General features: G+C 41.5%; 1 protein-coding gene across 2 annotated transcripts in view; it reads right to left on the bottom strand.

Annotated features, from left to right (window-relative positions):
• The window catches only part of LOC117462567 (protein MTSS 2-like), a 102,812-nt gene that overhangs the window by 45,547 nt on the left and 29,567 nt on the right, over positions 1-27,698 (bottom strand). For both annotated transcript variants that reach the window (XM_034104860.2, XM_034104848.2), the window contains exons 2-3: positions 26,883-26,944; positions 26,672-26,745 (exon numbers count right to left, since the gene is read on the bottom strand). In XM_034104860.2, coding sequence (XP_033960751.1) covers positions 26,672-26,745; positions 26,883-26,944 — 136 coding nt within the window. The remainder of the gene's footprint in view (positions 1-26,671; positions 26,746-26,882; positions 26,945-27,698) is intronic.

Below are 27,698 nucleotides of genomic sequence, written 5' to 3' on the forward strand. Positions count from 1 at the left end.
AAATCCCATGACAGTAGGTGCTCTTATTTTGCCCTAACTAGTTTCTTGATTAATTAAACAGGAAACGTACTATATCAACATATTGATTATGCAATAGGGTAGAATAGAAAATATACACATACTGCCTGAGAATAGGATCTACATCACAACTCCTATTGGAAGAAGAAAATAGAGAAGTAAGGTGAGCAACAGTATGTTAAGATAAAAGTAACCTTAACCGATAGTTTTCGATCTTTGTGCTTCTCTTTACTTTCTTCTCTTTATCTTTTTAATACTCACAGACTGCTGTTGCAGGGAGAGAAGTGTGCTTTCCTGTCATAAGGGAATAACCGAACAATTTGACAGTTCAAAGCACTGACTTGAAAGTGAACAGAAGGCATAACACAGCAGGGGGTGTTTTAGGGGGGGTTCAGGAGTTCTCTGTATACTCAATCTGCACAGTAATTCTCTTCTTGCTTATACAGAGCTCAACTTATATCCTCTTCCTGTGTGATGCTCTCAACTTTCTGTTCAACATCACACATATCACTGGTCACCAAAATATGAGCCACAAATTAAAGACATCTGCAGTATTTTGTTCTCTTACCTGTCATTACATCTAACAAGATGGCAGATGCAATATACAGTATATTGTTCTTTCTGTTTACATTAGGCCTGGCCCTTTTCAAATTCCAGTTTAAAGCTTATTTATCTATCTATCCATCTATCTATCTGTAAATCAAGCTAGCTAACATTAGCTATCCCTTAGCTACCCATCTAACAGCAGGGTTGCCAACTTTGGGTACCTGGCTGGAGTGAGATTTTGATATCATGGGTTTAATTACACATATGCGCACTAAATGACTGCTATCGTGTCAGCAGCGGGACCTTAGCATATACGGTGGGGCAAAAAAGTATTTAGTCAGCCACCAATTGTGCAAGTTCTCCCACTTAAAAAGATGAGAGGCCTGTCATGTTCATCCTGGTACACCTCAACTATGAGAGACAGAATGGGGGGGAAAGAATCCAGGAAATCACATTGTAGGATTTTTAATTAATTAATTGGTAAATTCCTCGGTAAAATAAGTATTTGGTCACCTACAAACAAACAAGATTTCTGGCTCTCACAGACCTGTAACTTCTTCTTTAAGAGCCTCCTCTGTCCTCCACTCGTTAACTGTATTACTGGCACCTGTTTGAACTCGTTATCAGTATAAAAGACACCTGTCCACAACCTCAAACAGTCACACTCCAAACTCCACTATGGCCAAGACCAAAGAGCTGTCAAAGGACACCAGAAACTAAATTGTAGACCTGCACCAGGCTGGGAAGACTGCATCTGCAATAGGTAAGCAGCTTGGTGTGAAGAAATCAACTGTGGGAGCAATTATTAGAAAATGGAAGACATACAAGACCACTGATAATCTCCCTCGATCTGGGGCTCCACGCAAGATCTCACCCCGTGGGGTCAAAGTGATCACAAGAACGGTGAGCAAAGATCCCAGAACCACACGGGGGGACCGAGTCAATGACCTGCAGAGAGCTGGGACCAAAGTAACAAAGGCTACCATCAGTAACACACTACGCCGCCAGGGACTCAAATCCTGCAGTGCCAGACGTGTCTCCCTGCTTAAGCCAGTACATGTCCAGGCCCGCCTGAAGTTTGCTAGAGAGCATTTAGATGATCCAGAAGAGGATAGGGAGAATGTCATATGGTCAGATGAAACCAAAATAGAATTTAACACTCAACGTGTTTGGAGGAGAAAGAATGCTGAGTTGCATCCAAAGAACACCATACCTACTGTGAAACATGGGGGTGGAAACATCATGCTTTGGGGCTGTTCTTCTGCAAAGGGACCAGTACGACTGATCCGTGTAAAGGAAATAATGAACGACTTTATCGTGAGATTTTGAGTGACAACCTCCTTCCATCAGCAAGGGCATTGAAGATGAAACGTGATTTTCTGGATTTTTTTCTTCTCATGTTGTCTCTCAAAGTTGAGGTATACCTAGGATGAAAATTACAGGCCTCTCATCTTTTTAAGTGGGAGAACTTGCACAATTGGTGGCTGACTAAATACTTTTTTGCCCCACCGTATATAGGATATATAGTATAGTATATAGTATACAATATATAGTGTTTTCTATAGACGCCGGAGGCGGGCAAAACAAGTTATTTAGCTTTCCCAAACCTGAGCGTCACGCGCCGCCTATGCTTGCAGTGCAGACCTGTGTCTACCGTTATGGCAGTGAGAGTGAGTCACACAGCCAGCAGCTCCTCACAGCTACAAACATTGCTGTACATTCTCAAATATAATTTTTTTGTATAATGTAATCACATATTGGTAATCAAAATACTTACTTTCTTGCCTGCAAAACTGTTTATTCGGCAAGTAAAGGTTGATAAAACTGGCAATGACATGCAAAAATAATGCTTTAACGGGAAGTTCTTACACACAATAAGGCGATTTGGAAGTGCCCTATTGAAGGCAAAGTATAAGGTGAATACCCTTTGTAATTTTCATCACTTTTTAAAATAAAGGTCCAACATCAAACCCAAAGATAATGAAAGTGTGACGTAACCAGCAATAGCTGCGAGAAAAAATAAATATTACAGAGAACCATTAGCATCAAACCACCATAGACGAAGCCTACTGCCTGTAACTTCCTTACTCGCACACATGAACACACAAGTAGCCAGCACATTGGACGCATTAAGACGCAGGATACTGTACAGTGAGTGTGCTGGTGTAATGGTTTAGAGTGGAGTCAGCTGAGCCTGGGAAAGCATGCCATTCTCTGGCTTTGATTATAGAGGCTTTAAATCTCTCTTACACACTAACACACACGAATATACAAACTGGAATTCAGATACACACTCTATCCCCAGAGACCGAGGCAAACTGAACTGTCGGCCTCCAGACAGCTAGGACATCATTTTACTCAACAATTGGGGGGTTGTTGGCAAGGGACAGTTTCTGCTGCTAAAAATAGCAACTCAGAAAGTGAAACCAGAAAGGCCGGATCGCCCCGTGACATTACACTGAAATTGTGGGAAAAAATACAAAGCAAGGAAGCAAGTAGAGTTCAGAGGGACTTAAAAGGCTTTGTTCTGGATCTGTCTCCCTGTCTCTGTTTGGCATCAACAATGTGTTGTTAAGCAAAAGGCAAGTTGATAGAAAAAAAGAGTGCTATATAAACAATTCTGGCCTGATCTTAGCTGAGAGGTTTCACAATTTGGTCTCTCAGAATGATATCCAGCCTGTCTTCAGGTGCTATGCAGCCAGAACGGTTTCTCACAAATTCAGCGGAATGGAGGGCTTTACGAAAGATATTGTGATGTGACAAAACACAAAACATTTTCACCAGATGATGACCTTTCAGTGCCATCTTTTCCGTCGCTAACATGTGTCTATACAGCTGACGTGTTCCTTTTGCAACCAACTCTTACTTTTCTGTTATTTTTTCAGAGGCTTGTTCATTTCCCGCAGGCATTGGTTGTATTATTATTAATTGATCAAGAAGGATCCTGAGTACTAGTTTGCTGTTTTTGTGCAGAGCCTCAATGTTACTCATTAGCAACACATTCTTAGTATCCAACAACTCTTAAATATGAGCTAGTGGGGTTCTAGAAATAGTTATTTTGTAGACTAGTCATGGAAAGTTAGAGCTAAGCAAGTTTACCCTTTTGTATCAAGCAGCAAAAAGTTATAGCATGACATGTTTGAGTTCATTACATGTCGTGCTATGCGACTGCACACATTGCAATGTCGATGCTGAATTATATATCATCCAACCAGAAACCTTTTTAAGCCATATCATAACATTATCATACAGTACATTATCATTTCAGATACAGTTGACCCTGATTCAGCCTTTTAACCAGGGAAACTTCTCTAAAACATACATCCAGACCTGAGCAATTCATCTGTTGATCATAATTTGCAACCCAGTCTCACGGCATTTCGTGTAATAGTCAAAAAATAAATGTAATCTATTGATTCGTGTTCACCAACACGATTTCCCCATTTTTTTCGTGTCACACAACGATTTTAAAAGCAATGTATGTTGCGTGCCTGCACCACGTCTTTTTGTCCGGTCGGGTCTTGGTAGACCGGAAGCTGTGGGGTTCATAAAAAGATGTTCTTACTCAATATCAAGCCACAATTATTGTTTTTATTTTAAATTGTATAATGTCTGACTTTCGTTGCTGTCTGCGAGGAAAGTAAATGGGGCTCAGAGCCTCAGAATACTGAAATCTGTATTTTTTAAATATTGTTTTCCTTCTAATTTGTTATTTTTTGGTGCAGGCACAAAACATACTACCAATAGAAATACATTGCTTCTAAAATCGTTCTGTGTCAGAATACTGAAATCTGTATTATTTTTAAATATTTGTTTCCTTCTAATTTGTTATTATTTACATTGCTTTTAAAATCGTTCTGGATGACACAAAAAAATGGGGAAATCGTGTTGGTGAACACGAATCAATAGATTAATTTTGTGACAATAACACGAAATGCCGTGAGACTGGGTTGTAATTTGGTAAGAATGCTGAACAGTAAACAAGGCTTCAGTTGTATGCCAGTGTTTGTGGCGGTGATACTTTCAGTAGCCGCTGATTGTCTGTGCTGTCTGGGCTTCCAGACCTCCAAGAGCTCCATGGCACATGATCTTAAAGGGCTCTCACTGCTCTTGCAAGTGTAATTGTATCTCCGTAACGTGTGTGTGTGTGTGTGTGTGTGTGTGTGTGTGTGTGTGTGTGTGTGTGTGTGTGTGTGTGTGTGTGTGTGTGTGTGTGTGTGTGTGTGTGTGTGTGTGTGTGTGTGTGTGTGTGTGTGTGTGTGTGTGTGTGTGTGGACTAGCATTACTATACTTGTGGGGACTTAAATCTGTTTACATAGTCACGTGTGGGGACTCGCCTCCCTTATGGGGACAAATTGGAGGTCCCCATAAGGGGGATCATTAATTTTCGGGTGAAGACTTGGTTAGGTTTAGGATTAGGGTTAGGGTTAGGGTTAGGGTAAGGGTTAGGGTTAGGCATGTGTTGGTTATGGTTAAGGTTAGGATAAGTCTCTAGGAAATGCATGTAAGTCAATGTAATGTCCCCTAAAGTGATGTGTGTGTGTGTGTGTGTGTGTGTGTGTGTGTGTGTGTGTGTGTGTGTGTGCGTGTGTGTGTGCGTGTTTGTGTGCGTGCGTGCGTGTGCGTGCGTTCTCCAGTATCACATGTTGAGCGGGTCAGCTGAAAACATTGTAGCCTCTGGGCACTTTGCTTGCTTTGCAATTGCAACAGTTCAATAAGGACTACACATGCCAAGACAATTGTTGTTGTCCATAGACAAAATATTATAAATATTCATAATTTATAACTGTAAAGTGCAATCTAGTAAGGCTTGTTTATTCTGCCCTAAAATTACAAAAATGTTTTGCCAGTAGATAAATGCGATAAATAATTACACAATCAAAGTCTCCCAAAATGGTTTTGGAACAGCATATATGACTGTATTTGCATTGTGATGTACTTCCAATATGCAGCACACATCTGAACAAGTGGCAACCTCCAAGTCTGAACAGTTCAGCCAATCCAAAATTGCCTAAAACTTGCAGTCAGATTCTATAGAAATCTATGAAAGAATACCCTACATCTGACTTGGTTTGTTATCTCAGTTAACATGTTCCTAATGAGTTTATGCTCAATTACTAGCTTTGAAGTCTTCTATAATGAAGCATAATTATTATTATTAGTTAATAATGGTTTTATTTACAGGAAAATAGAAGATAAGGCAGGGTTTGCATTACGGCACAAGTAACTTGTATGTCCATTTTTATCTTACAGAGCTTTGAACCTTTCAGTGTGTTTTCAGTTCATGAAAGTGAAGGCTTGAGTGCTAACATGATCTTGTTCAGTGTTGTGTCTAGTGTCACCCCTCTCTTCCAAAAGTGAAGCTTCAAAACCACAGTCTGATAACCAATTGGTGTCTCGGTCCTCATGTTATGTCTATTATCTTCAGGAAAAAACATTGTAGGAATACTTCAACATTTTTAGAAATACAGGCTAGAGAGTTATAAGACAAGACTGATACCAATGTCAAGGTGTATCCATATGGACCTAGATCCAGCAGCATGTCTCTACCAAGAATGATGAAATAAGCTGATATGTCTGTTTCTGGTGCAGCAGACGTGACCTTTTAAATGTAAGATTTTGACCTGCAATCATATGTTCTTGTCAGACATTGTATTGAACAAAACAAGAAATACAATGCTTGGTCAGGGGTCAGGAAATCCTCCCTGGAGGTGTTGAGAGGAATCAGTGTTTTGCTCAAGGACACCAGCAAGGTTGATATTCACCAATATGATCAGACTGTTCTGACATGTTTTAGTTTACAGGATTGTTTAGACAGCGATGAAGCTTCAGTCAAGTCAGCTGGTATTTCTTAACACGCATTCTAGGACAAAAGCAATTAAGAAAGAAAGTCTCCCACACACACGTTGCACGAAACCCTGAGGGTGACTACTCGTCATGGCTTCCTTACACATTGCTTTGCATGTAGAGCACAGAGTCTTGGAAACATGACTTACATACACGAGCATGCAATGCGTGAAAAGGTGTTTGGAATTCACTGCTCATCCGCACTCCATGTCACCCATTACACACCGCCTCACAGAGCGCACATGATACTGAAACACGGCTCCATTATGCCGATGTGCATGTGCATTACGGACAAACATTCTCACACGGACCCAATAGCACTCGCGCGTTAACACTAGAACCGCCAGGGGGCGCTGTATACCTAAAACCGCCAACGGGTCAAATGTACCTGCTATTAGAATGCATTGATTTTCAAGGTACAATGTTATTTTATTTATCATACTAGAACACAGGGTTAACAGTGAGTTTTGATCGCACAGTGATGAAACGTATACCAATAGAATATGTGGACTCTCAGCTTTCATATGATATCTAGTGTGCAGATAGCATGAAGTATAACATATCGCTAAAAGTGTCTCTATCTATCTGTCTATAACTATCTATAAGGAACCACAGTAAACAACAGACGTTGCTATAGCAACACGTCATGTTTATGTCTACGCGCAAGATCAATAGCGCAAGAATCACTGCATTTTCTATAGGGTAAATATTACCCGCTGGCGCTGATGGGTATAAATAGCAATTGTTTGGGCCATTTTTTCAATCTGACTTCCTATTGACAATTTTTAACAACAGAGGGTGCGACATAACACACTTTCAGGAAAGTCACAGATTGGGAGACTTGAATATTTTATTGAAAAAAAGTTACATACAATCAAGAAACAGCTGCAGGTAAAATGTACCCGTTGGCAGTTCTAGTGTTAATATGCACAATGCATTCCACAGATGGCATTCACTGTAACATGCAGCGCGCCATCTGCATGGACGCGTCATATGAGCTGCTTAGGGGCAAGAGAGTGGGTCAGGGTAGCAGAAGATTCTACACACATACCGTTATAAATGGATATTAACCCCTATTGTAATTATAATGCCTGTTTAACCTCAGACTTATACATCCCTGAGTGTCTGACTAACCAATACACATATGATTTGAATTATAGGAACCTTTAATGCCAGAGCAACCATTATACATTGAAATATTTTTCTGCATGCTAGTTTTTCTAATCTTGGCAGTATATTTGTTGTGGCTTCTAGCAATTATGGTTGTAATAAAGCCTAGTCCCTATGGAAATAAATCAGAATTGAATATGCATATGGTGTAGCGGCATAACCAGTAAGAGCTGTTTTGTCCGACCAGAATTAGAAATGGCTGTGCTGAGTCACACACTGCAGTGGACTAAATATAGCATTGTGGGAAATGTAGTTTGGGCTGAATGCATGTTCCTCCTCCTCTGACCCCACTAGATAAAGCAACAGAGAGGATGGGATTAGAGGAAAATTAGCAGGGTCACAACTCCGGCACTAAAACAGTCAGGGAAACATTGAATACATTACATGTTAGACGCTTTTATCCAAAGCGACTTGCGTACTCAATACATGCAGACTGCTGTGGGATTTGAACCTGTGCTCCCCTGATCCGAACACCTACGCATTACCCACTGCGCCACACACCTCCACTGAATACTCTTTGTTTATGTGTGTATGGCTCTCACACGGTCAGAAGGTGACAGTGTGTCCCTGGGAACACTTTGGTTTTGAGCAGACTGGCTGGCAGAAGGTCAAGTAACTGTGGGAAACGCTCTGCACTGTCTCTGTCTAACAGCTCGTCCATGCAGCTTCCAGCAACTTTCAAGAGAACTGTTAACACAAAAGCACACAACTAAATAAAGTATTCCCACCACCAGTGAACAAACTGGCTTTTTGTGCATGATGGAGACTGAATAGAAACACACTCCACTGTGATTTGTCTATCCTAAGAAGCATTCAACTGAATCACACAAGATGACCTTGAGTTGAGATTTTTTTTCTGTCACATAATTAAAAATATAGACTTTGTGTCAAATATATTATATTGGTAATTGCTCCTATTTGACAAAAAGTGTGTGAGGAGGAACGTCGTACCCCCTTGTCCAAGATGCCCGAAAACGTTACATACTGACATCTGTGTGTGCTACTGTTGCCATAGCAATGCACCCAGTGGCAGAACTGCAGCAGATAGACAGAGATGAGGCATAGAGGACAAATGGAAAGAATAAAAAGGATGCGCACGCCTACCTGTACACACGTGCGCGACATGAAGGACAAATAGAAGCACATTTCGTAACAAACATTATGAATGATGAATGTGAAATATTGCCAAGATGCCAGAATATGATTCTTCTCTGTAGCTTCAGGGCATTGAAGAGGAACACAGCCGCAGTGTAGCGTTATCAGGACAACTAGATGTATGAGGAAACTAATTCATAACGCATACACCATTGTTCCTGCTTGTCAAATGTGAGAATTTGATGCTTCTTTTGGTAATATCTTTTCCAATCATTTAGAAAAACATCCGCACCCCAGAATGTGTGAAAGGTGCGAAGGCAGAAAGTAAAACATGTATTAACACGTTGTTGTCTTTCCAACCTTTATCAGGTATCAAGTATACACCTGATGTAGGTCTGTCAGACGGACACATTGTGAAAATAAATATATATATATATATATATATATATATATATATAATGATTAGGGCCATGATAACTTTCCAGAGCAAAGGATGGAGAGTCGTTTTAGATCAAATAATGTCAGATATGGATGGTCCTCAGAAGTATAGCAGTACAAAGCTGAGTGTGTGTGTACAGCTGAGCCAGCAGCAGCCACAAGTTAGCACGCCTGGCTGATGGCTGTTAATGCTGCGGATTAACATCTCACTCTCCCTAACTCTAAGCACACACACACACACCCCCACACACACACACACGCATGCACACGCACGCACACGCACACACACACACACACACCAATGCAGTGATGATGTATTTTGGAAGGCCGACCCAGAAGTTAGCATTAGGCGCATTCACACCGCAGTACTTTTCCCACAAAGGTTCATGAGAACTGAGTTTTACGGGGCGTGGTTTGCAATCCGCCCAGCCAATAAGACATAGGAACCGTTTTCTCCCACGAAAGTCCTTGTTCTCTAGCAGGGGGTGAAAAGGTTCTCATGAAATAATTTTAGTTCCGGCTCTTTTTGGTGTGAACGCGATATTTCGGAACTATATCGGAACTAAATTGGGAAAAGTACTGCGGTGTGAACGCGCCTATAGAAAGGGCTCCCTTATAAAAGCTATGGCACTTGCCCATTGGACTTTGGAATATTGCAGAAAATAAATGGCAAACCCATGTTTATGATACTTACACGTTTTGTTCAGCAAGATAATCTCCACATATTAACACCACTTTATGATTTGTGAAGCTTGAATCTAACTTCCAGAAGTAAAAAGCTAACATTAGGCCATATACTTCATCACGGTCACATGACTTCACATCAGCACAGCTAAGCTAAAGGCCGCTAATGACGTTTAGTAGTCTCATTTAGACACTTGTTAGGACTTATTCTTGCAATACTCTATTAACAATCTATGTTACCATTGGCCCTTGTTGACCAACTTAGCTCAGGTCAAAAGGAAAGTATGCAAACAAATTGTATTCTGAGTTGTTTTCACCACTTTATTTTGTGCAGCCATTCTCGCACATTCAGGACAAGGGAACCGGCAGTGGTAACATGCTGACTAAGTTCTGGGTGTAAGGACTCATTCTGGACCACTCTGCAAGCACTTGCTTTAATACTTTAATACTACTCAGTAAGAGTTCAAACATATTTGATGATACAACCAGGACCAGCGCCACAGTATTAAGAAAGGGCATCACTGGCTATCCAACACACACACACACACACACTGTCTTTTACACGCACCCTACTCCTCGCTCCAGCCTCTTGTCTCATTAAACAGGACATGGCCTTGGAGCACCAAGACTCACTGAGCTCAGCTTCCCATGCTTACTGAGTGAGTGCACTGTGTGTGTGTGTGTGTGTGTGTGTGTGTGTGTGTGTGTGTGTGTGTGTGTGTGTGTGTGTGTGTGTGTGTGTGTGTGTGTGTGTGTGTGTGTGTGTGTGTGTGTGTGTGTGTGTGTGTGTGTGTGTGTGTGTGTGTGTGTGTGTGTGTGTGTGTGTGTGTGTGTGTGTGTGTGTGTGTGTGTGTGTGTGTGTGTGTGTGTGTGTGTGTGTGTGTGTGTGTGCGTGTGTGTCCTGTGTTGTTGACCTCTGGGACAATACTGCACTGTGACATCAGGAAATGTCCTTAGAGAGCTGCCAGAGACAGAGAGAGGCATGAAGGGAAGGAGGCGAGCAGAGAGGAGGAGTAGGAACGATGGGAGGAAGGATTTGATGGGAGAAACGTGTTGGGAAGTACGATGGAGCAGAGGGGAACAAAGGAGGAGGGAAGAGAGGACTGGAGTTTGGGGTGAGCGCTGAGGGAAGAGGAAGCATCGAAGAGATGGATGAGTGAGAGAAAAACATGGAGGTGGGAGAGAAAGAGTGAGAGAGAGAGGGATGGGGGAGCTGTAGGGAGGGAAATATATGCAACGTGAGGTTAATTAATGAAAATAATGTTGTTATTTTGTAGCCCTTCACAACACCAGGCCTCTCAGACATGGCCTGCTTGCAGATGGAAAAGAGAGGCTGGGAAAAAAAGGAAGAAGTCACAAACATATTTGCAGACTACTTTGATTGTCAACTAATCTTTTTTAAAGCAAAAATGCTTCTCATATTTGTGGATTCATTTGTTGGTGTATATGGTGGTAAAGTGAATATCACTGGTTTTGGGAACATTTAATGGCATTTTGTATTATTTTGTTGTATATCTCACTTGGTAGAGCTGGCGGCTCATTCCGGGTTCAAATCCGGGCTTGGACCATTTGCCACGTCACATCTCCTCTGTCTCCCCGTTTCAACTCTGTCTCTTCAATAAAGGCACTGGTTGCCCATAAAACATATCAAAAGAACAACTGATGGATGGATTCACAAAGCCCCAGGATATGCACATGTTTTTTAGACAATCGCTGTTGGCCGACTCTATGACTGCCTTAATGGACATCTAAAATAGAGACACTTGGAGACAACCAGACAATGAAATTACAGAGTTGAATGATATAGGTCATAATGTATTCAGTGGGGTTAAACTAAGGTCGTTAGCTGACCAAAGTGGGCTAACCCAGTGATGTATAATACCAAACCTCAGTGCATTCATTTGGGTTGCTTGATCAACTGTATTAGATCAGATGCACGTCCAGTTGACCGTGAATGGCATGCTATCTGTGAAATGCAATTAAGCCATCAGATTTCTCCTCTCCTCTTGGCAACAACACGGCTATTTTTTTTCTGCCACCACTTCCCCTCTCTTTCTCACACACTCAGGCGCAATTTCAAACCATGCCCTACACCTCCGTGACGGAGTGACACTCGCAGCTCAACGAAGCTCCCTCCTGTCAGATGGAGGGAGTAAATACAGCAGCAAGCTTTGGGACGGCCTCCCCTCTCTCCTTTTCATTTACTAAACACAGGTATGATCCTAAGTTAAACAAATATGAGGTAATTATGAGGTTTTTAACATCGCAATTTATCAGTGGATGTTTGCTGGAACTACAGCTTGTTTTCCTGACACACACAGCGTGACTCCGGTCAGGTAGGGCAGCAGCAGGTGAAGTCAGGACCGATGCAGACTCGCTGTTTGAGGGCTTGATAACCCACTCCCCCTCCACACTTGTTGGTTTGGAACAGCACTTAATGTGGCGGACCCTCTGCGCGAACGGAGGAGTAGTGTGTAGGGTGTAGGGGTGGTTTGGAATTGGGCCACACACTCTAGCTCTCTTTCTCCCTGTTGCCTGGCAACCACACTCGTAAATGTGATCCCACGTGTCTGTGATTGGCTGAGGGGACGGCGGATCCATGTCAGAGCCAGAAAAGGGGGAGACACGCATGCATCACACGCAGGAAATCTTAACTAACGAATGTCACACAACTGAAATAAGTATGCGTGCTCTTCTGAGGCAATAACCACTTCCCATTGCATGTTGTCTCTACATGATGAACCATGCATGTCTGGATGTGCCTGTGGTCAGAATTGCTTGAGCAGTGCACACATGCCAGTGAGCGAATATGTATGCATGTCAGAATTGCATGTGTGGGGGTGAGTGGGAGTGTCCCTGTGTGTGAGAAGTGGTATTAACTAGCAGGGGGTCCTTGGAGAGGGGTGCCATGCTGCGAGCTGAATAGTGGTAACCCAGTTGCATGTGTGCGTGTGTTTGTCTCCACTTTGTGTTTGTCTCCACTTTGTGTGTGTCTACACTTTGTGTAGCGGGGGAGTGCATCTGACGAAGAGATAGGTTCTTGTGCTCCCTATCTCTGTTTCATATCCTATATTTAATATAACTGCTCGGGTCTTGATAGATTGAGTGGGGAAGTTCATGAGATCTTTCTAGAGGGTTATCAAGAATAACTTTTATCCAATGACCTTTTCCCCTCTCTGTCTGTGTCTGTGTATTCTCTTGTTCCGATTAACCCAGCCACATCTTTTTTCTTGTTTTGTATCTATATCTACGCCGGGATCCGGAGTCGAGGCTGATCCTCTTGCTGTAGTCCTGTGTCTTGGATCCTCTATCCTGAGTTCTGGATTAAGTCGAGGACGTTCGGGTCGTGGCTGAACCTGTCTCTGCGGTCCTGCCTTGGGTCTCGCCATGCTGCTTCCCTGATGGCTTCCTCAGGATTGTAGCTGACATCCTCGTGGATTCATCTTCTTATTACAGACACGTGCATTTCCTAACATTCGGTCTATATGCTGTAAAATGTATTACCTCTTCGATTTACACACGGCATCTATTGCACGTCTGTCCGTCCTGAGAGAGGGATCCCGCCTCTGTTCCTCTCCCTGAGGTTTCTCCCATGTTCCCTTTAAACTGTGGGTTTTCTCTGGAAGTTTTTCCTTGTATGATGTGAGGGTCTAAGGACAGAGGGTCTAAGGACAGAGGGTCTAAGGATAGAGGGTGTCGTTTTTCTCATACTGATATTCTGAACAATCTGTGCTGTTGTATTTGCTGTAAAGTGTCTCTACTGTAGGCTATTTTTATTATATGTACAGCACTTTGGCTCGACCAAAAATCATTTATAAATGTGCTATATAAATAAAACTTGATTTGATTTGTGTGTGTATCTTTTTTAACTTAAGTGGCCTCACATCTAAGGCACACGGAGACGATATCAGTTGAATCCGCTAACGTTCTCTATCGTATAGACGGTTCGTCCACACGAGGCCGAAACGGAAACGCGGATTCGGAGCCCGAATCCGATACACTTTGATAACGGCTCCCAAAGTGGGTAGGTCTGAGGACGAAACGCCTGCGGCTCCGTGTGTACGCCCTATATGATAATTTCCTGAAAATGATGACGCCATAGCCCCACCTCTCCCCACCTCTCCTGCTCACCCCTGCGTCATTGCTGATGCTTTTCGCCAACAACAACAACAACAATGGCGGATCACAGGGTTGCGTTCGTGCTCCAGACGCTATTGACCATGATACAGATTTTAGTGCAAAATCTACAGCTCCTCTACCACAACCATCAGCAACAATAATAATATGATATAATAATAATAATAATAATAATAATAGTCAGTCTTATTCCCTGATTTTGGTGTATTTTGTGGCGGAAGTACAGCGCCACTTACAGGCCCAGCATATGTACTACAGCGTCTCCAGCGTTTGAGCGTTTTCGTGTGGACGGACACGTTTCTTAATAATAATAATAATAACTGGGATTTCTATAGCGCCTTTCAAGGGACCCAAGGTCGCTTTACAGGAATAGGGCATTCTTGAGTCATTTCCGTGTGGACGGAAGACTTTTTTGAAAACGACTAAGGTTCGTTTTTGTTTTCGTGTGGACGGGGCCTATTGCCTCTCTTCCTCCCACCGAAGGAGTCATCAGTGTAGTCAGCATGGAAGGTCCTGCCAGGCTACCAGCTAGTTAATGAGGGAGTGTTGCATACTTGTACTGAATGAACACACACACACATGGACACAATCAGCATATTAACTTAAAAGTAAGGACAATCTAAATGCCTTTTTTTTAAATATTGTATTAAGTTATTATTCTTTTTTTTATTACCCCCTCTACAACAATATGTCCCCTTCTTTGTCTCTTAAATACCAAATAGATTAACAATTATATGTTCACATACTGAATCTGCAGTAACACCTGCACACCACATACGAGTGAGTTACGAGTGAGTGGATGAACTAGCTAAAAGTAATAGCTACACCGTTGAAATAGATAGCTAAACGTAATGGATAGGGTTAAAATTGTCAGCTAAAAGTAATGGATACATGTTTGAAATAGTTATCTCAGAGTAATTTATACATGATTGAAATAGTTAGCTAAAAATAATGAATACATGGTTGACAGAGTTATCTTAAAGTTATTTATATGTGGTTAAAATAGTCAGCTAAAAGTAATGGATACATGTTTAACATAGTTAGCTAACAGACATGTACAGTTAGCAAAAGTAAATAGTAGGTTATATGGTTGAAATAGATATGAACATAATCAATATGGTAGAAATAGTTAGCTAAAAGTGATGGACACGTGGTTGAAATAGTTAGCTAACAGCAGTGTATGGGTAAAATAGTAAGCTAAAAGTAATGCAGTGTGCTACGGGGCGGGGCGTCAGGCAGGTACCAAATACAAATATTTAAAACATTTTTTATTTGTGAATCTCTATGAATGAGCGAGACAGAGAGAGCGCGAGAGAGCACACCTGTATCTATTTAATATAGGTGGAAAAAATAAAGTAAGAAATCATTCCAATTTGTACTATACAGTAGGACAGTAAAAAAGTTTAAAAGGGGAGTGATTATTAAAATATGCATAAATAAAAAGAAAGAATGCTAACTAGGTAACATAAGATAAGAATAGAGAGGTTTAAATGATTTGTTATTGGTTGTGATCATATTCTAAAGATGTTTGGATTATTGAAAAGTATACAGCTCCCTTTCATCTGAGTGTTGAGAGCTGTATCCATAAATTCCTTTTGTGCTCAAAGTGCACCAGATTGATGCATTTCACTTCAACATTTAAAAACAAATCTTCCCGGGGGTGCATGCCCCCAGACCCCCCGAGAGGAGGTGAGGTCCACCCCCAAATAAAGCAGGTTAAAAATAATTCTAATGCATACATTTTATTTTCATTGTTGGTTATGTGGATGTGTAGTATTTGTGTTATGTTCAATAAAGGTGATTTAGCAAAATACACCTGTAGAGCCTCAAGAGCCTTTCTTGTGCTGGCAGACACATACTGTAGAAACATATTGGCGGGGCGCACTTCGCACACTAAAAAATTCCATGTGCTCCGCGATCACATTTGACTTGGCCCGCGTGCCTTAGCACCGCTGCTATGACTCCATCCTAGGGGAATCACTGTCATGGATACATGTTAAGAAGAGTTCACAAAAGTAGGCCTAATTTGTAAATTATATTGTTGAAATAGATAGCTACACATAATGGATATAATATAAATAGTTAGCTGAAATGCATTGTAGACATAGTTGCCTAACACTAATTGATACATGGTTGAAATAGTAAACCAAAGTAATTGGTAGCTTATAAGATTGAAATCGATACCTAGACATAATGGATGTGGGTGAAAGTTGGCTAAAAGTTAGCTAAAGGTAATGGATACATGGTTGAAGTAGCTAGCACACAGACATTTGTAGGTGATGGTTTTAATAGATAGCTGGAGATAATGGATATAGCTCAAATGAATAGATACATGTTTAAAATATTTGATGCTACATGTATTAATGCAAACTTGAACCAAAACCACCTAAACATTGAAAGTCAAACTGTACAAAAAAATGTATTCACTATCTCCAAATGTAGTATATAGTGCAGGGGTGCCCAACCAGTCGATCGCGATCGACCGGTCGATCGCAGCGAGATTCCCAGTCGATCGCGAGATGTGTCTAAAAATAGAACAACAATATTCTGTTTTATCGTTAATGTCCAAAACATAATCTTCCCGTGCCAGAATAATGCACTTGAACGCACCAAAGCTTTGTGATTGGCCGGCGTGATCCCATGTGTGGGGGCGTGGCTGGTGGGCAGTGGGCACTATTTCGCTGACGTTCTCCGTGTCAACAGGAGTGACAGTCTGCACACAAACAAACCCGCAATTATGGCAGAAGCAAAAAAGCCCAAAATATATAATTTTCACTCTGAGTGGGAGGATGATCATTTTTGTATCTATTCCAATTCAAAGTCCATCTGTCTCATCTGCAATGCGAGCGTGGCTTTATCGAAGAAGGGTCTTTTAGGAGCGGCATTTCAAAACAGTGCACAAACGCTACGAGACGGAATTCCCTCCTAATTCTGCCCTACGCTCCAAAAGGGGAGGGGCCTGAGAGGACAGCTAAATGCACAGCAGTCCATTTTCACCAGGCCCAACAACAAGAGCGAGGCTGCTACCAGAGCATCTTAACGTGTCAGTCACGTTCTTGCGAAACACATGAAGTCTTTCAAAGACAGCGAAGTTGTGAAAGAAGCGTTCCTGGAGGCTGCCCACACGCTTTTTGGGGGACAGTAAACATAACAGTAGCATTTCAACAGGTTTTTGATATAATAAAAACTCAAGTTAGATACCGTTATTAATCAGCTGTAAGTTTTAATTTGTTTGAACTTATTCATTATAATTATTGTACAAAATGGTATAAGAATGCAAACTTAAATTGATTATAGTCTATTATCAATTCAGGTTAAGAAACTAGTGTTGCTTGCATCCTATTTTAAAAGGCATTTATTTTTATACTCGACTAAAATGCAACAAAAAAAGGGTTTGATTCTATTAATTTTGTCTTTGTTATTGCACTTTGGCAGCAGATTCCTGTGTAGCTTCAGATCTGAGTTGTCTTATTAGTAAGCATAATTTATACTTTTGTAGCAACACTATTTTTATATAATGGCAAAGAAAGGGTTCAGTCTTTTCTTTTTTTCCTGTGTCATATGTGGCAGCACTGTTCAATGTTTCTTAAACATTACCCACTGTAGTATGTGACGTGTGAATAAACTCCAACTCTGTATCAACAACACTGCTGTGTAACTTCAGTTAAATACTTGTATGTGTGTAGATTAGAAAGAGGTAAAATAAAGGATCTGCAGTATTTTATGGAGTATTAAAGGTCAGTTTTATACAAGTAGTGTGTATTTACCTGGCAGTAGGCTGTCAGTAATGGCTACGCCTCTCTATTTGGACTGGTAGATCTCGGCAGACTGGCAACTTTAAAAGTAGCTCTCGGTTCAAAAAAGGTTGGGCACCCCTGATATAGTGTATAGTGAAGTGATGGCAAAAGCCTGCTGTTGAAGACTTCCTCTCTATCCCCCACAACACTCCTCTGTCCGTTTTCTGTCTTTATTACTCGCTACACAGTGCCCTCTCAAGCATGGACCCCTCTGTCTTTTCATACAGCCATCACTCCATTCCTCGGAGGTCTGGAACAATCCTCAACTGTTGCTCGCATCATTTCAATACCATTTAAACACATTAACTCCCATTCCTCACACAGTGCCACTGTGCCTAAAATCTGAGGTTCTTTATTTACAGGAAATCAATGTGCTCTTCTTCTTTTTGTCAGGTTTGAAATGTGCTTTGTGTAGCAGTTTGCCAATAATAAATCTCAATTTAAAATTCCTAGCTTGGTAACATGACTCTAAACGCATTACACTGAGGTCGGCATCAGTGGCAGCCTCTATGTCACACCAGTAGTAATATTGTTGGTGGTTACGTTTCAAAAAATCAAAACCACATTTCCAATAAACTTCATTGCTTCCTGCCCCGCAGAACCTTTCATTTCACTTTACAGAAGAAAATAAACATGTTGGAAATAAGTTTAAGACATTGTTCTCTCCTTTACACCATCTGTAGTTGAAGTAAGCCTTAGCCCTGGTTCTCACTACTGCTTGTTTAATAGAAAAACAATCAAGCTTGGTCCTGTACAGTTCAAGATCATTTATCCTCATCGAGTTCATAAGGTTTAATAGAAAAAGTATTATGGCATAGTCTCTGTTTGACATCAGAAGCCAGATAACTATAAAGTTGTGTAATACTGTTGCAAGTAATCCTTGAAATAGTATTACTTTACATTTAGCTGATGCTTTAATCCAAAGCATGGAACAAAACACCTCCACAACAGGAGCAAATTGGGGTCTTAACCAAGAGGCGCTTTCACACCGCAGTACTTTTCCCACAAAGGTTCATCAGGTTCATAGGCAAATGAAGCCGCTGACGTCACTTTTTCTTCTTCTTCTGCTTTGGGTTTACTGGCAGGCCGCAAACAACTTCACGGCGTATACTGCCACCCGAAGTCTCCGACCGGAAGTCCCCGACCGGAAGTCCCCGGAGTTGGGGACTGGCTTCAGAGTAAATCGCCAGAACGCCGACATCTCCTCATCTCCACCGCTCCCATGTTTTCTTTTGTGTTGCCATAAGTTAGTCTCTCTGCGTTTGTGCGCTGGGCTAATGCTAATGCTAATAATGCTAATGCAAGGATAATAAAATGGCGGCTTCACAAAACTTTTTGGGAGTTTTACGGGGCGTGGTTTGCAATCCGCCCAGCCAATCAGACATAGGAACCTGTTTCTCCCACGAAAGTCCCTGCTCTCTAGCAGGGACGGAAAAGGGGGTGAAAAGGTTCTGATGAACTAATTTTAGTTCCGGCTCTTTTTGGTGTGAACGCAACATTTCGGAACTATATCGGAACTAAAGTGGGAAAAGTACTGCGTTGTGAATGCGCCTAAGGACACTTTGACATATTGACTGCAGGGGCTAGGTGTCCAACCACTAATCCTTTGATTGATCATGTTACCCCTCGGACATAGCACCTTTTTTTTAAAAAGGTGATGTTTTTCATGGATGAGACATAATCGCTCCGACAGGCCCTGACTATACACTTGTTCCAGTACCTTTACCACTACCAAAGTCTCCATAGTGGCATAGGTGGTACTGTAGAGAAATAAATACCATCACTCTTCTAGGCTATTCACATGGTGGATTTGGTAGGTTAGCTGTCTGATAATTCCACCAAGCTGTAATGAATGGAGTCGAAAACAGTCACTCATCCAGCGAAATTATGAATTCTACTTCACTCTGGCTCTCTGCTTAGTAACCCTAACCCTAACCCAACCCTAACCCCAAAACCTCAGTGAGTTGTCTATGTGGCTATGCCGCTCTGACCATTCTGCTGCTTTGGTTTGAATGGGAATGTCCTTTGTACTCCTTTTCTATTTGTATGCCTCTATGTCAAAGATGCACAGGTGCTGTCACTGAAAGTACATGATGACGTTGCCAACAATTCAATGGCTTACACATCATTAAATTGTCATGTGGTCCACGCCGTGAAAGATATGCTGGACATCATTGCAATGTGCATCTTTACATAACTAGAGAGAAACAGGGTGGGGACAGACTGGGGCAGATATGATCAGCAAAAGAATGCACAACATTAGTGGTTGGTGTGGCACAAATGAACAATTTTATAAACATTTGACCAATTTGTGGTTTCCTTCCTCCGTATCTTTGCAAGGAAAAATCTTTAAGGGGAATATCTTAGGGCATTTTTAAACACAGTATGCCGTATTCTGTGGTTTCTGTTGCATTGAACTCATCACATTTACCTATTGAACAAAGCTCGAGTTGGTTGGTAAACTGAGAACAGCCACACAATAAAGATCTGTGACTGCTGTCTTCTGAAATAGTTAAAAAAAATACATAAACCAAAGCAGCAATTTCTGAATTTCCAATATGAAAAGGCCTTGTTTGGATTAATATTAAACAAGTCTATCTAAACGGAGAGAAAAGACAAGCAGAATCTGTCCACGAACTCAATCAAAAAGGCCAGTTATGCCAATAAATCATGTCTGCTAAGAACTACTGATTTGGGACAGCTCTTTAACATAACATTTCTCAAATGGTTTCAAGCATATACAAAAGTGATTGCTTTTTAAATGGCCAAAATGAATGTTATAATTAACAAATGATGTCTGTGAGTGTGTGGATAGTGGATCATGCTTTGTGTGACAGAAGCAAAGATGAAGAGTCTTTAAATAGTGCCAAATAGACAGGTTATTAAACATGGGAAGCTTAACACACACACATTTATCAACCCATGTCAGGGGAGCAGTTGTGATGTGGATTTGTTTATATGCTTCCAGTTTACTGTGTTATGCTTTCAAACACTCACACACACACACACACACACACACACACACACACACACAAACACACTGTGTTGGCCCTGGGGAAGGTGAATATTTGGGCTAGAAGAGTGAAGAAGAGAACACTTCTGAAAGTGCACTGAAATTCACCAGGGAATTCAGCAACACTTGCACATGTTATCCTACTGGATTTCACTACACCTCTCTCTCACACACACCATGACCGTCACACACACTAAAACACATTTTCTCTCACCCTTCATGTTGTCTTTTTTAAAACTGTATCAGCTCGAGAGGACGACTGAATAAATTCAGCAGGCACTTTTATCCAAAGAAGCTTACAATAACTGCAATAGACCATGAAGATACAAACTCGAAAATCGGCGGTGGTGAAGTCGATAGGGACTTGGCTTGGCAACTGGAAGGTCACCAGTTCAAGTCCCGGCAAGACCAAGTGCTACCGAGGTGTCCCTGAGCAAGGCACCGTTCCCCACACTGCTCCCCGGGCGCCGTTCAAAATGGCAGCCCACTGCTCCTAACACTAGGATGGGTCAAATGCAGAAACAATTTCCCCACGGGGATAAATAAAGTAAATCAAATCAAATCCAAATCAAAATGTGCAACATTTGCTTCAAATGAGCCAAACCATTGTAAGCGCTGGTGAATTCCCATTGGCCATCTTATACAGCTTTGTTCCATGTACATGTTACCACTTCAACACAAACAATTAACATTAACACGTTCAAAAGTTGTTGATTAGTTTACTTCAAATCTAAAATGCAACTTCATGACGGTGTCACAGTATGGTGGGGGATCACCGAAAGGAGTATAATCGTACTCTGGGACCATCTTTGTTTGTAGAAAATGTCATGGCAATGTATCCAATATTTTAGCCTGGATCAAAGTGGAGGACCAACCAACATTGTCCTCTCCCAAAGACTACTGAACAGTTGATTTATTTATTCTAAAACAATCCAAAATATGGCATGTACCACTTCTCAAATACATATTATCCCCATATACTTTATGTGATTCATATCGATGCTAAAGGGGCCCGATTATGCTCTTTGGGGTTTTCCATTTCCTGTGTGTTATAAAGGTATTTGTGCATGTACATGGTCTGTAAAGGCTTACATCTCTGTGTTCCTCCAGAGATGGCTGAAACACCTTCAGTGGACTCCTTTTTTTACTTATGTAACTCAATGACATCACTATGTAACACTCCTGCTTCTATTGGCTAGCTCTTCAATAGATAGTGACACGTGATAAGGGATCTCTAAGCGGTTGGGTAATCCCAACAGAGCCGGCCAGCTAACCAATCAGATCAGACTTGGCTCTGGTTTCAGACAGAGGGTGAAAAGAGGTGCTGCAGCACAGGCAGTATGAGACACATAAAGAGCCTTTTGAACATTAAAGCATGGAGACATGTCCCAGTAGAGGCACTAAATACAAATATGAACATGAAAATGAGCAAAAATATGTCGTCTTTAATATTATAATGCTTTTCCTTTATTCTATCAAATTCAAGATACAATTATTGACAGAAAATATTCCTTATATATAGTCAAGCACCATTTTTGATCAAGGCAGCCGATATAAACAACTCACATAAAACTCACGCTGAAAGGAAACACAGCCGACAACTCATTAATACTCGGTACAAGAGCAGAGCACAGGATCATCAGTACCATTTTGGGCACATTGAACACACACACATACACACACACACACACACACACACACACACACACACACAGTAATAAGTGGAACATTGATGCAACGAAAGTCAGGAAGATACACAGCATCATTATTGTGTCCGTCGTCTGCTTCCATCCATTCTACAGATCTATTAGAGAACACCCCACACTGAGAAAGAGCAGCGTGTGTAAGGCAATCGGACAAATGGACTCCAGCAGGAATGACTCATCAGTACAGAAAGTACAAAGAGCCTCTGATGCACAGACGGCATCTTTGTGCCAACTTCATTTGTGTTATATTTTTGCCTCTCTGTGTGCGTGTGGCATGTGTAATGAGCTGACGGAGCTCGGTGATTTCCTGTCTGGCCTGTAAAAGCAGCATGAGCCTCTTCCTGTATCCTCTCTGTAGAATCCCACCTGGGGCCACACACACACACACACACACACACACACACACACACACACACACACACACACACACACACACACACACACACACACACACACACACACACACACACACACACACACACAGTCTGGTAGCTGCATCTAATAAGTCACAACAGGAGGAGGAATCCCCTGTGTTACAGCCACAGTTGTCTTCCTGGTTCCCCTCTCTTCCTCTGTGGTACTATAGTATTCAGTTGTCCTTCAGTGGGCGGCATGTGTTTTTCTGACCCGCTTAGCTCTCAGCCCACACTCTGAAACTAGCGTCCAGCTTTTAGCCTACGCAGGGAATCTCAAGAGTGTCAAGCCAAAAACCTAATATACAATCCATTGACCGTAGTTCTATAAAGTTCATTGAGTTTTGGAGTGTAGCACAGGGGAGAAACAGTGTTGAGCTTTATGTTGGAAGTAACACACTGTCATGGTAGCTTTATTTTTGTTTATTCAGAAATGGAGAAACTTGCTTAAAAACCCAACATATTCTCCCTGATACAGAATACAGACGATTGGTCATAAACCATACACTTCTAAATATGATGATCGAGGAGTATGGAACATGTCACAGAAATATGTTTTTGCTCGTACGATGCAAAGTCTGTGCTCAAAGGAAACTTTATTTTAAAATTGATTTTCAATGTAGGTTCGTTTTTGGATGAATTTAAATGACAAAATGACTTGGTTAAGTTCTTAGGCCAGTGTTTCTCAAACTTTTTCATACCAAGGACCACTCGCCTGAAAATGGTACAAACAAGTGGCAACATGTGTGATGAAGGTGTTTATCTGGGCTATATCATGCAATCGAAAGTTAAACTTAAGCTCGCTCCATTGCGGAGATATTCCCGCGACAGTGTGGAAAACTTAAATGTATTTATTTATTTCAAATATGAAATTTTACCAATATACTCACGGACCACTAGGGGGCGCCCACGGACCACCAGTGGTCCGCGGACCACACTTTGAGAAGCACTGTCTTAGGCTAAGGAAACTTTTTTGGTTTGGGTTAAAAGAGGTGTTTTGTTACGTGAAATAAGTGTGCTTGCTACGTAGCCGGTGTTCGTTGGGTACGGGAGTTATGTAACAAAGATAAAGTAAGTCAGCGTTGAGTGTTGGGCTGAAGTTGAATAGTCCATTTAGCTTAGGAACCTTCCTAAAGGAGTGAAATGACCCGGAAGTCCCTCAGTGGCAGCCATGATAAGTGCCGTTCGAATTCTCTAGAATGATGAGAATGATAGGAAAGGAGGTTTCAAACTTCCTTTATAACCTCCTTTAGCTTAGTAACCACTGGACCTCCCTTACCGACAGGAGAAGCGAAAATGCTGCCCCACAATGCCTTGCAGCCGCAGCATTTGCCGTCACTCAACAGTCGGCCGTTCACGGAAAAAAACGATTATGACGGAGAAATTATATCATGAAAGTTACGGTGCTTATTAAGCATTTTAAAACATAGGTGGTAAGTTGCCAAAGTGCTTTGTTTTGAACGTTCATCAGTATTATAATCAAAAAGAGAAATATGAACCTTAGTTTTCACTGAAATGATCAAATAAAGTCAACATTTCAGTCTTTACTGAGCTGTGTGGAGTTTGTTCAACTTTTAAAAGATGTTTGAATGGTGATATACACAGTGATAGATGGTAAGGACTAACGTTCATAATAAATACATCTGTATTGATTTTTAGATCTTTAGTTCATACAATCAAACGTATTGGGATCATTGGTATTAATGTGGACCGGAGGGAGAGGGTGACGAGCATAAGTTTCACTGTCCTTTTTTATTTCAATTCCAACTTTGGTCATGAAGAATATGCTTCTCTGTTGTCCACGTTCATAAAGCAAAGCAGCAGCATCAGAGCACGGTGCAGAGTCTCTAGATGAGTTTACAGTAGTCCCTCGTTCTTATTAAACATCCATGTTGTAGTCCGCTGTATAGAAAACTGTGGTTTCCATAGTTTCCCCACAGCAGCAGACGCACACAATGACGTCCGCTGGCGCATCATAAACACGTCGGATAGTGAAAGTGCATTCGGATTCTCTAAAGTACCGCAGTCTCTTCTCCTAAGTCCTTTTTAATTCTCCTATCCACTATCCCTTAACCCCGTGACGTTTCACTCAGAGGTCAAGGAATAGACGATAGAGTTAGAACTTAGGAGCTGATTTTTAAACTATCCGACTGCAGCCCAGGCTTCACAAAAGGTTCTAACAGGATGGTCCTTTGTGCTTGTTTGACCCTAAACTATGTTTCTCACTCTACCGTCAGTTGCTCGGACCGTTCTTATAATGAGTATTTATCACTTAATTAGGAGCATAAAACATTGTTTTTTGAGGCATTCCCTTTTAATACACTAACACACCCTGATTTGTTTGCTGCACACATAGTAACCTTTAGATATATGACAGCAAGGCATAAACTGTCAACAAACAGAAGATTTTACCCGCAAATATCCTCTAAAAACCATGCCATACAACACACTGCAATAGAACACTGGTTGTTCTATTGCCATGGGAAGACTTAGAAAAAGTCCCGCTACACAAATAGCTAGTATTGACCTCTCCGAGATACTCTCACCATTTATCATTCATCACAGTAAACAATGCAGTGCAATGCTTTGAGGTTTGGTACAAAGTGTACCTTGAGGCTCTTGGAAACACTTTCATCAGTTGCTGGTTGATAATATCTCAACAACATAATGATATTTCTAATAGTGCTGCCATGTGGAGGGCGCTTCAGAAGAGCAACACACAACACAGCATTGGTAAAGGCACATACTGATGAACACAAATCCTAGTTTTTTGGGCACACACACACACACACACACACACACACACACACACACACACACACGCACGGACACACAAGCACGGACACAGAAGGTTCATCTCAATGTCCCTCCTCGACTCCTCTCTCCCCCTCCTCCGGGACTTGACCCGGAAATCGATCGAGACACGCCATGTTGAAGGACGTCCCAATCTCTTAAATGCACACAGAGGAGTCGAGGAGGGGTGAGGGAGGAGGCTTCCAGAGGAGATGAGAGCGAGGATACATGAGAGCAGACTACGCGGAAGTGTTTTCACTACTCGCAAAGCCCCGCCCCCGCCTTCACAGCCTATGCTCACGGCAGCTGATCTTACCGTTAAAGGAGGAGTCATTCAATGTTTAAAGTGCTTCATTAAGGGTAACATATTAAATCTCTTAAACGAATGAGGAGATCATACTCTATAAATACTTACAAATTCAACAATAATGTTTTGATTATAAAATAATAACGTACAGTTCTGACTTGTGGTCTGTGATGCATGTGTGGGAGACCCACAGCACGCAGACATTTAGGATGTATACAGATACGGGTAAATAACTAATACATATTTTAGAGGTCTGTGTCTCTTCTGTTGGACAAATTAAATAACAACATCCAATCCAAAAGTTGATCTGAAACAAGCTCAAATACCATAAGGAAATGAATCCATCAATTATGATTATTGTTGTGATTATAATTATAACTATAATAAAAGAGATGAATGGAAGAGATGGACGAAGTCATTTCAATGAGAAACTAAACCCCAGGTTTGAAGGGATTGATGTGGAGAGTCCAGTGACAGGTGATACACTGCGCGCACCAGAAGTAAAGGGCGTTGTTATGGTGACGCTGGAGTGAACGAGGACATCCCAACTCATACCTGAGGACTCCTCTGTCCTCGCGTCTCTTCCTCGTGTCTCTCGCTCGCGTCTAACGGAGGCGGAGCTAAGACGCAAGGAAGGGACGTGCGTGAGGGAAAGGAAGAGGTGAAATATTCCATTGAGATGAGCCTACACACTGCTGGTGTCCTACCTCTGGTGTTGGTAGCCATGTCTGCCACCTTCTGAAAGGCATCCAGGAAGGCTACAGCAGCCAGAACCGTGGTGCTATAGTAACAGAAGACACTGATTACTTTAGATACATGTAAAGGAAACTTGGTATCAGTACAGAACACAATACATACTCCATGTACGATGACATATCAAAACAAAGATGTATTTATTATGTTTTCAAAGAAACCTACCGGAGCTGGGAATGCAGCTTGGTGGCCTTGGCGCTGAAGTCCTCCCACACAGGATAGGAGCACTGCAACGCACAGACAATAATACACATTACAATCCACAGATATAACATACTGATAAAAAACACACCATACTACTCAGTAGGTGAAAGGAAGGAGAGATATTAAGAAATGTCAATAAATGAGCAGAACATTTTAGGAAAGAACCAAGATGACACTGATTTGGAATTCATTAAGACATGTATGAACAAAGTAGACTGACTAACTCAAGAACTGTACCAAGGGACCATTTATATACTTTATTATTCATTCTTATTATATATTTCCACTTTCACTGTGAAGGCTGACATATTCTCCATGCTTACACAAATGACCACAATTTGGGGCCAGTCATACCTCAAAATGTTTACCTTTTAAAATATTTTGTAAAAGCTTAGAAACCTATCGCAGATACAAACTGAGGATGGACTTGAAGGGGCAGACCCCCATGAAGGAGAAGTCAATGTCAGGCAGTGGAACATGTTTGTAGAAAAAACATACCAGACAAACAATGCTATACATCTCGAAGGGGTGTTGAAATAAAAGTGTCCCTTCTCTGATTACACGCTCTTAAATGTGAGCATGTGATGATGTTGGGTTGCATTGGGGTGGGTCGTAAGAATGAACAGGCATTTCATATGGTCCCCCTGAGCTCTAGAAAATGTGATCGTCATTGTTTCTCTGACATAATATGTAAAGCCCAGTTAATTAATTTGAGAACAAAATCTAAATAAATGTTATTATTCATCAGGAAAAGTACAAAGGAATCGGAACCCCCTA

This window comes from Pseudochaenichthys georgianus, chromosome 3 (genome assembly GCF_902827115.2).
Source record: "Pseudochaenichthys georgianus chromosome 3, fPseGeo1.2, whole genome shotgun sequence".
NCBI classification, from domain to species: Eukaryota; Metazoa; Chordata; class Actinopteri; order Perciformes; family Channichthyidae; genus Pseudochaenichthys; species Pseudochaenichthys georgianus.